The 10,744-nt window shown below is 49.2% G+C and overlaps 1 protein-coding gene across 1 annotated transcript in view; it reads left to right on the top strand.

Annotated features, from left to right (window-relative positions):
- The first annotated feature begins 3,196 nt into the window (after positions 1-3,196).
- SKIC3 (SKI3 subunit of superkiller complex) overlaps positions 3,197-10,744 on the top strand; it is a 102,078-nt gene continuing 94,530 nt past the window's right edge. Inside the window, exons 1-2 of the mRNA XM_075593258.1 lie at positions 3,197-3,321; positions 7,531-7,626. Coding sequence (XP_075449373.1) covers positions 7,537-7,626 — 90 coding nt within the window. The 5' untranslated portion in view covers positions 3,197-3,321; positions 7,531-7,536. The remainder of the gene's footprint in view (positions 3,322-7,530; positions 7,627-10,744) is intronic.

Genomic DNA, 10,744 nt, shown 5'->3' with positions numbered 1-10,744 from the left:
GGTCATTTATTTTAGGAATAATTCTTTATGGGTCATGGTTTTTACTTTTGGAAATGTGGTCACCCTAAGTTAACACAAACTATGCATCATGGTGTATACAGTTTGTGTTAAGCGTTGTTATATATCCTGACCTTTCAACTATACCGATTTGGCAAATTGTGTGCGGCCCTGGAGTAGTGTACCTGCTTTTACCATCTTCCCATGTGTACATGGGCGTCCGCAGGGGGGGGCAAGGGGGGGCAAGGGGGGGCGCCTGCCCCCCCCTGGATCCTGGGCCGCCAACAGCGGGGAACAGAGGGCACTGGCGTGACAGGATTTAGCGCGCTCTTCTGCAAAAAAAAAAAAAACCTCCCTTGTCTCCTGATTGGCTGGCGCGTGTTGGCACGCTGCCAGGATTTTTTTTTTTTGTCCCTCGCAACTCTATCTCAGCGGTGCACAGAAACTGGGGGGCGCCAAATTATTTAGGGGGGGGCGCAGCCTGTGCGGCAAAACCTGGGGGCAGAGCAGAGCAGGGGCAGAGCAATGCCAGGCAGAAGATCCGTGCTGTGTTTCCCTGTGCTTGCAGAGGGGGCGGGGCGTCCCTCTGCACACAGACACAAGCCCTCCTCTTCCTGGCTTTACTTGAGTGGGGAGCCGAGCAAGCAGTACAGGTGTGTGTGTGTGTGTGTGTGTGTGTGTGTGTGTGTGTGTGTGTGTGTGTGTATATGTATAGTGATGTCACTGTGTGTGTGTGTGTGTGTGTGTGTATATATGTATGTATAGTGATGTCACTGTGTGTGTGTGTGTGTATATGTATAGTGGTGTGTGTGTATCTATATATGTATAGTGATGTGTGTATGTGTGTGTATATATGTGTGTGTGTGTGTGTGTGTGTGTATATATGTATAGTGATGTGTGTGTGTATATATATATATATGTATAATGATGTGTGTGTGTGTGTGTATATGTATAGTGATGTGTGTGTGTGTGTGTGTGTGTGTGTGTATATATATGTATAGTGAGGTGTGTGTGTGTGTGTGTGTGTGTGTGTGTATATATATATATATATATAATGTGTAGTGATGTGTGTGTTTTGTGATTGAATGTGTGCTGTGATTGTGTGTGGTGTGGGGGGTGTTGTTTGTGTTGTGATTGATTGCGTGCTTGGCGAGACAAACAAAATTGACATTGAAGCATGCTCAGCAGCAGTCAATGCGCACAACCCCACACCCACACACAAACACAGAAATAGCCCTGATCCATACCCCCCACTCGTGCTTGCAAAATTATGCAGGACACCCTGTGCTCATGCTTGGAGAGTTGGTGATGTCACCACTCTCGGCGGCAGCGTGGACGCAGCCTAATTTTGCAAGCGCGAGCTGTTGAAACATATTTGTATTTACATTGTATATTGTTTAATAAAGGGGGGGGGGCTTCATGTGATTTTGATTACGTCAGGCAGGGGGGGCCCGAGAAATTAAATGGATGAAAAGGGGGGCTCGGCATAAAAAGTTTGCTCACCCCTGCGAGTCTATCTGACCTTGCATAGCGAGGCCTGCCCTTTCCTGCATGGAGCAAGTCAGGTGACTACTGCTCCATGCCACTCTCGCTTCCCCCTTGTCCTCCTGCTCTGATTCCCCCCCCCCTGCTCCGGTCCCCCCTTCCCGTTCCGATTCCCCCCCTGCTCCGGGTCCCCCCTTCCCGTTCCGATTCCCCCCCCCCCTGCTCCGATTCCCCCCCCCCCTGCTCCGATTCCCCCCCCCCCTGCTCCGATTCCCCCTTGTTGCGAGTGTCTGAGTTTGTGTCTGAGTGTGTGTCTGTGTGTGTGTGAGATCAGGGGGGGAGGGAATGAATGTGAGGAGGACGGATTCAGGGAGTGGGTTTGAGTCAGAGGGGCATAATTGATGGAGGGGGGAGAGTGAGGAGACAGGGGGTGTAATAGAGGAAGTGAGGAAGAGAGGGGTGAGGGGAGAGAGTGAATGAAGAAGAGAGGGGGTAAGAAAGAGATGGGGCTACACCTTGGGACTATCTGCATTAGAGTGGTGTGTGTGTGTGTCTGAGTGAGAGAGAGAGAGTCTGAGTGAGAGAGAGAGTCTGAGTGAGCGAGGGATTCTGAAGGGGAGGGAGTCTGAGAGAGTCTGAGGGGGAGAGAGTCTGAGGGGGAGAGAGTCTGAGGGGGAGAGAGAGAGTCTGAGGGGGAGAGAGAGAGTCTGAGGGGGAGAGAGAGAGAGTCTGAGGGGGAGAGAGAGAGAGTCTGAGGGGGAGAGAGAGAGTCTGAGAGGGAGAGTGAGAGTCTGAGAGGGAGAGTGAGAGTCTGAGAGTGAGAGTCTGAGAGGGAGAGTCTGAGAGGGAGAGTGAGAGTCTGAGAGGGAGAGTGAGAGGGAGAGTCTGAGAGGGAGAGGGAGAGTCTGAGAGGGAGAGGGAGAGTGGGAGAGTCTGAGAGGGAGAGTGGGAGAGTCTGAGAGGGAGAGTCGGAGAGGGAGAGTGGGAGAGTCTGAGAGGGAGAGTGGGAGAGTCCGAGAGGGAGAGTCTGAGAGGGAGAGTGACAGGGAGAGTCTGAGAGGGAGAGGGAGAGTCTGAGAGGGAGAGGGAGAGTGGGAGAGTCTGAGAGGGAGAGTGGGAGAGTCTGAGAGGGAGAGTCGGAGAGGGAGAGTGGGAGAGTCTGAGAGGGAGAGTGGGAGAGTCCGAGAGGGAGAGTCTGAGAGGGAGAGTGGGAGAGGGAGAGTGGGAGAGTCTGAGAGGGGGAGAGTCTGAGAGGGGGAGGGTGTGTGTTTGTGTCTGTCTGTCTGTCTGTCTGTGAATGAATACAGACACCAACCCACAGTCAGTCAGTCACCCACCCAAGTGTCAGTCACACACGAGTCAGTCAGTCAAAGTGTCAGTCACCCCCCCCCCCCCAACCACTCTCTCTCTCTGTCTAGTTAACATTATGCCCCCCCCTGAAAACATTTCTGCGGACGCCCATGCATGTGTACCTGTTTTTATTTGTTAAATGTATGAGTGTGATATCCTATTATTTTTCACTCAAGACTACTTTGATTTGTATTATTTATCATCCCAATAAGCTGGTATATATTTAAAAGGTAGTTATTTTCTATATAAAAAGCAATCCCCCCCCCCTCCCTCCCCCCCCTGCTGTCCCTGCTGTCCCTTCTGTCCCTTGTGGAAAAAGAAAGAGTTTATCCCCCACCAAGAAGCCGTTTCAGCAAGTTTGTCCCAACCGTCTCCCCGTAGCTGGGCCACATTACAGTCATGTGATCAGCGCAGCCCCAGGATACTGACAGTGCAGCAGAGAGGAGGAGTGTGCTGCAAGCTGACTGTATCTATCTGTATACAAGTCCTGTGAGTGCAGCTCGGGGGGTTCCTGATTTATACGGTGTCTCGGGGGAGACTGGGGGAGGTTGGGGAGACTGCGGGAGGTCTCAGAGAGGCTCCTGCCTGAGTAACAGTTGCTCACACGTGTTATCCCATTAAGAACAAGCACTGAATGAGGATTTTGTTTTATACTTATGAGTGTATGTATCTCTCACAATATTAACTAGAAAACCATTCTATTTGTATTATTTTTAGGTTTGGGCTTCAGTATTTATTTTGTTGTTATTTTAAGTAGAGTTGGGGATCTAGGTAGCACAGACTGTCTGTCTTGCCCAGTGTGCTGTGCTTACAGGGGCAATTCTGGCTACCTATAGAGATGGAATCAACGCTCTCCTATTAAACTTCCCAACCAGGGAGAACATCATGAGTGCATTTATTTACTTTAAAAAAACCTTCCCTTGTGTAGAAAATCAAGATTAAAAAATAAAATAAAAAAATAATAATAAAATATATACATACATACATATACAGTATATATATATACAGCTTCTGATGTTACTATTCGAACCTTTAAATGGGGAGAGCTTTTATTTTAACCTCCCATACACCTAATAATTCAAATGCTTATCTCCTGAATGAAGCATCAGATAAAATAAATAGCTTTGGAAATGGCAAGTGATCTCTTTAAGTAAAAATAAATCCCACAGTGCACCTAATCTGGGACTTTCTGGGGTCTTAATTTGATTTGAGATCCCCTTTTCAGAGTCTGCAGTTCACATTGATATAAACGTTGCCAGTTCTGCTAATTAACTCATTTTTGGGGACATATGAGGATGTGCTGCACACCTGTAATAGTTTTACAGCCTTTTAGTGTTAATGAGATTGCACAGATAGGCCACAATCTAGCCATATCAATAACTGTACTACAGTACATTGGCCCAGAATAATGCTGACTGTCGCTGATATAACTTTCCAGGAGTTACTCACCCTATGCTCTCCCAGTGGAATCAATTTTATTAAATACACCCTGAAGCAGCTAATTGCACTGCAATCGACCAAGAAACCCCATTTTCAAATCAATTGGGGGAGGAGGCGGGGAGGTGTTGCGTACATATTGAATTAGCCTCTCAAAACCCCAAACCATTAAGTGAACAATTAGAGCAGTGGTTTTCAACCTTTTTTTGGTTAGGGAACCCCAGAATTCGATTTTGAATTCATGAGAACCCCAACCCTCACCCCCTGTCTCTCGCGTCCCCCCCCCGTTGCCCCCTGTCTCTCGTTCCCCCCCTGTTTCCCCCTGTCTCTTGCCCCCCCTGTTGCCCCCTGTTTCTCATTCCCCCCGTTGCCCCGTCTCTTGTCCTCCCCGTTGCCCCCTGTCTCTCGTCCCCCCCGTTGCCCCCTGTCTCTCGTCCCCCCCGTTGCCCCTGTCGCCCCTGTCTCTCGTCCCCGCCGTTGCTCCTGTCTCTCGGCCCCCCGGTTGCCCCCTGTCTCTCGTCCCCCCCGTTGCCCCCTGTCTCTCGTCCCCCCCGTTGCCCCCTGTCTCTCGTCCCCCCCGTTGCCCCCTGTCTCTCGTCCCCCCCGTTGCCCCCTGTCTCTCGTCCCCCCTGTTGCCCCCTGTCTCTCATCCCCCCCGTTGCCCCCTGTCTCTCGTCCCCCCCCGTTGCCCCCTGTCTCTCGTCCCCCCCGTTGCCCCCTGTCTCTCGTCCCCCCCGTTGCCCCCTGTCTCTCGTCCCCCCGTTGCCCCCTGTCTCTCGTCCCCCCGTTGCCCCCTGGCTCTCGTCCCCCCCGTTGCCCCCTGTCTCTCGTACCCCCCCGTTGCCCCCTGTCTCTCCTCCCCCCCGTTGCCCCCTGTCTCGTCCCCCCCCTTGCCCCCTGTCTCTCGTCCCCCCCCGTTGCCCCCTGTCTCTCGTCCCCCCCCCGTTGCCCCCTGTCTCTCGTCCCCCCCGTTGCCCCCTGTCTCTCGTCCCCCCCCGTTGCCCCCTGTCTCTCGCCCCCCCCCGTTGCCCCCTGTCTCTCGCCCCCCCCGTTGCCCCCTGTCTCTCGTCCCCCCCCCGTTGCCCCCTGTCTCTCGTCCCCCCCGTTGCCCCCTGTCTCTCGTCCCCCCACCCCGTTGCCCCCTCTCTCGTCCCCCACCCCGTTGCCCCGTCTCTCCCCCCCCCATTGCCCCCTGTCTCTCGTCCCCCCCGTTGCCCCCTGTCTCTCGTCCCCCCCGTTGCCCCCTGTCTCTCGTCCCCCCCATTGCCCCCTGTCTCTCGTCCCCCCCCATTGCCCCCTGTCTCTCGTCCCCCCCGTTGCCCCCTGTCTCTCGTCCCCCCCGTTGCCCCTGTCTCTCGTCCCCCCCGTTGCCCCTGTCTCTCGTCCCCCCCCGTTGCCCCTGTCTCTCGTCCCCCCCCCCGTTGCCCCTGCCTCTCGTCCCCCCCCCGTTGCCCCTGCCTCTCGTCCCCCCCCCCGTTGCCCCTGCCTCTCGTCCCCCCCCCCGTTGCCCCTGCCTCTCGTCCCCCCCCGTTGCCCCTGCCTCTCGCCCCCCCCGTTGCCCCTGCCTCTCGTCCCCCCCCGTTGCCCCTGCCTCTCGTCCCCCCCCCGTTGCCCATGCCTCTCGTTCCCCCCCCGTTGCCCCCGCCTCTCGTCCCCCCCTCCCGTTGCCCCCCGCCTCTCGTCCCCCCCTCCCGTTGCCCCCCGCCTCTCGTCCCCCCCTCCCGTTGCCCCCCGCCTCTCGTCCCCCCCTCCCGTTGCCCCCCGCCTCTCGTCCCCCCCTCCCGTTGCCCCCCGCCTCTCGTCCCCCCCTCCCGTCCCCCCCTCCCGTCCCCCCCTCCCGTTGCCCCCCGCCTCTCGTCACCCTTCCGTCTCTCGTCACCCTTCCGTCTCTCATCACCCTTCCGTCTCTCGTCACCCTTCTGTCTCTCGTCACCCTTCCGTCTCTGGTCGCCGCCCCCCCTTCCGTCTCTGGTCGCCGCCCCCCCTTCCGTCTCTGGTCGCCGCCCCCCCTTCCGTCTCTGGTCGCCGCCCCCCCTTCCGTCTCTGGTCGCCGCCCCCCCTTCTGTCTCTGGTCGCCGCCCCCCCTTCCGTCTCTGGTCGCCGCCCCCCCTTCTGTCTCTGGTCGCCGCCCCCCCTTCCGTCTCACCCCCCTCCCTTACTACTTAAAACATCCTATGAAAAAGTAGATAATACAATCCAAGAATCTATATAATACGATGGTGCTTGCAAATGAGATAACATCCAAGAAAGAAAAAAAAAACCCATTAGAATGAGGGAGAAATCTTCAAAAATGTGGCACACAGGCATAGGTCAATGTGTCAGAAAACTGTTTCTTCAGGATGCGAAACACGAAATCTAAACACGCACACGCTAAGAAAGTGTGGAGGACCCCAAACACAGGAAAATGGCACGCTAATGGCCACAGCCTGATCCAATAAATCCGTATCTGCAGGGGGTACCCCAAGCAGAACCCTAGCTACTGTAGTTACCCAGGTATTCAAAATATAGAGCATAGACAAAGATAAATATGCCATGAATATCCTCACAATACAAAACATGACATTGCCCAAGTAAAAACATCTATGAATGCTCGTCTATAGTAGCTCCCAAGAAGGCAAACTAGGAAATATAGTGATGCAGTGCTATTGCTTAAAATGATTAAAGTAGTGATGATACTACTAAAGTGATTACAAAAATGACCTCTAAATTAAAGGTCTAGGCTGCCTAGAAATATGACCGATGCAGGTCAACACGAAACACGAAACACAAAACCACTGGCGCCTAGATTAACCATAGAACACCCAGAAAGATCCCAGTGAATTGGTAGACCTGTCCTTAGTGTCCAATCAATATCTGATGATTCTTGATACAGTATGTCTCATAACGTGGAGATAAACAAAAAAGAACATCATAGTGCAACACTGGTATAACACAAAATAACACAACAACTAACAACCACACACTCACATACACAGAATGACTGAAAATTTCCATTTAGATGCACTGTTAGGACATTTTATCTTTATTTTTACCCCAAAACTTGTAATCTATATAAGTACGATCCCATTTAAATGTATCAGAGTCATGACAAGCACTTGAAGTTTTGGAGGTGCTCAAATATGTAAGGTTTTTTTTGTGACCATCTTGCAATATGAAAGGGAAGCCCTCCTCAGTAAATTGAGGAAGGATGTCAGCGGACTGTATTATTTATAAGCTAAATGAAGGAATTTTATATTACCTGTGGTTTTTTTTCCTCTCTAGTAAATCATGTCAAATAAAGAAGTGAAAGTGGCGCTGAAGAATGCCAGAGATGCAATCAGAAACAAAGACTACAAAGACGTCCTAAAACAGTGCAAGGTACGTTTTATTTATTACATTTCTGTTCTTAGCAAGTGGAAATAGGCCCAATCCTTAGGTATTTCTTCAGTTAAAGGGGCAATCTCTCCTAAGACCAAAGTGAACTAGTTCCAGTGAAATGTTTCTCACCTGCGTAATTAATGCCCTTTATATCCAAATCAAACAGCTTGTAGAAGGATCAGAGCGATTGCTGTTTGTTCGCTTTTATGTCTATTATTTGCTATTATGTCTCCTCCGTTTTGCTATGATGGAGCTGGGGACTATCTTTATCTTTGTGGTTCTTTCATGTTGCAAGTTTCATGGCCCTTCCTAGTCCTATGTTTACAACAAAAGACAGGGGTGCCCAATGCTACATCAAATTGACAAAACATATATGGTAATAAGTACAAAGTTTAAATACTTCAATAATAATAGTAAAAACTTGGTTATTTAGTTAAACCCTTTGGCCAAAGCGTCGTAAGCCTGCATACCAAAACATCAAGTATAACCAATAAGCTAACTGGGAATGTGTGTGTGTTAGTCCTACGTTTTCCCTACATTTTTCTACTCAAAACTGATCCTATTTTTCATTGACTTTATAATTTTACACCTGTAAGTATTGTTTTAATAATTTTATCATGTATTAGTATTTTTTTTAGTTAGACCTCTTAGTGTTTCTATTTCCTCTAGATAATCCCTTTAATATCATTGTGTTCAGCAAGTGCTTGTATATCCAGAGCCCCCCTTGTCCCCCCCAACTTCACCCTCACTTTATTGGTTCTCTGATCAGGACAGGGCTGGGATTAGTGTAAAGAAAACATTTGATTGACAAACACTTCCCCATTCAGAGACCGACTATGTAGGATTGCAAAAATACAAAACCGAGTGTGGGCTTAAGGAGGGCAACAACACATATACAAATATGCCAATAAAAAATATGGTGATATGTCGGAGCATATAACAGGTTGTGTAGGTAATATTTATGTAGAGTGGAGGATCGAAGAGGAAGAGACATACTGTGGCGACAATCTTTACTCTAACTTTTGCCCGTCTTGTCCCGCGGGTCATTACGGGCTGGCGCCGAACGTGGCCGTGCGCCAGCCCATCCTAGCCGCATCTTCCCCTCCCCCTTCCTTTCCCCTCGCGACCCCCTGGTTGTTCCGCCCCGCTCCACGCTCCAAAAAATAAAATACCCCCTTACCTGCAGCCTCCTTTGGGGATGCTTGGCGTTTTCGGGAGGCCTGGCGTCTTCGGGGATGCCTGGCGCACGTGACCGGCTCCCGGCTGACGCGCGGCACGCCGGAAAAAATAAATAAGGAAGCCGCCCGCGTCTGCCCGCACTTTGCGGTGGCGGCCGAGTTAGAATAAACTCTGCCGCCACTGTAGCAAAGGGGAATGAGGTAATGTTACTTGCGTGGGCTAAGTGAAGCCTCACAAGAGTGTGCACCTCTATTAGTAGCCCCGTGTCTCTGGTATACCCGGTGTGGTGTGACCTTCCCCTTACGATTGTGCACCGTCCTGTTCCTCCGGCTGGCTTGTATGTGTGCGTCAGCTGTTTGAGGGGACCCTCGAATGACGTCTGTAGGTAGCGGCCTGCTCAACCAGCTAATATACCTCCTGTGTGAGAATCAGCTGGTGAGTAAATCCTCTGGAGCCCCCGAGGCGTCTGGTCGATCGGGTAGATAGAAAAAGTATGTGGATCGTGGAGACCACCACTCCAAAGAAAAAAGGGGAGACTCACCAGCAGAAAGAATTTAAAACCAATTTATTGGTCTACATAAAAAAACATGAAGAAAACCAGAAAAACTCTCCTTCCACGCGTTTCACGCCCCCTGTGGCGCTTTCTCAAGGATTATCTTACTCCTTGAGAAAGCGCCACATACTTTTTCTATGTAGGATTGCACCTTTTTAAATGCATTGTGAGGCAGAATTAATGTTTGTGGCCAATTTAAATTGTATACTTTAATGTACAATGTTACATATGAAACTATTTTTTATTAGATATCCTCCTATTCATGTGTTTTTCCTCTTAGGTGCTTTTCTCACACCTTGAGTCATTGCCTGTTCCCCCCCCCCCCCCCCCCCTTATTTTGGCCATCACGTTGCATCAGTGTCTGTATGTGATTATTTTTTATTTCTTCATTACATTTTTTTTATTTGCTTATTTCTTGACTATTTTCTCATTGAGTGCTGGGATCTGCTTGTATTGTTATTTTTTTTTTTAGATCTTTGCAAATTAGTTGACCTTTGTCACAGCTTCTAATACATTTTAGCGGATCACTGAGAATTATTTGTGGATACATTTATAGCACCTGGAGCTTTTGGAAACCCCACTATTTAGTATTTGTTCACTAGCAACCTGTGAGCTTTTGATGACCCTGTTGACTATAATTGTATCTGAAGATTTTTATTATACATTTTTATTATTTCAAAACAGAATATGGGGTAAAATGCACTTATAAACATTTAAAGTAGGCATACATTTATCTATAAAATGTTTTACCAGGAAGTAATACATTGAGAGCCTCTCCTTTTCAATTATGTTCTGGACATAGAGTTAAGATGACAAATAATGCATGGTTACAAATACATAGTTACATAAAGGTTTTATATGGAAAACAATTACAGATCCATTGAATAACCATGAGGGGCTGACACGCTAGCAGAGAAAACTCCAGTGTTTAGGCATAAATCCTCTATCAAGAGATTATCTCTTGACTTTTTCCTCTATTTTCTTTGGGAAACAGTGTTGGGGGATTTTTGCCCTTGATCTCCTTTTGTAAGTACTCAGCACATATATATATATATTATTATTTCTTATTATCCTAAGCAATGTCTTGTATATAATGTATAACCTTGCTCACTTAATGTAACTATGTATTTGTAACCATGTCATTTGTAACCATTTGTCATCTTAACTCTGCCCAGGACATACTTGAAAATGAGAGGTAACTCTCAAAGTATTACTTCCTGGTAAAACGTTTTTTTAAACAAATAAGCAGACAGAGTGCCCACTACGCACACATGTCGTACTATCTTTTTAAAAAGTATATCAACCTATAGCTAATCTATACATCCACAGGTACACAATACAGCTAATAGAAGTTTGCAATAAAATGAATACAATCTGGAGCTAAAG

This window comes from Ascaphus truei, chromosome 1 (assembly GCF_040206685.1).
Source record: "Ascaphus truei isolate aAscTru1 chromosome 1, aAscTru1.hap1, whole genome shotgun sequence".
Classification (NCBI taxonomy): domain Eukaryota; kingdom Metazoa; phylum Chordata; class Amphibia; order Anura; family Ascaphidae; genus Ascaphus; species Ascaphus truei.
Note: the sequence above shows the minus strand (reverse complement) of the source record. Positions and strands in the feature narration are given on the sequence as shown.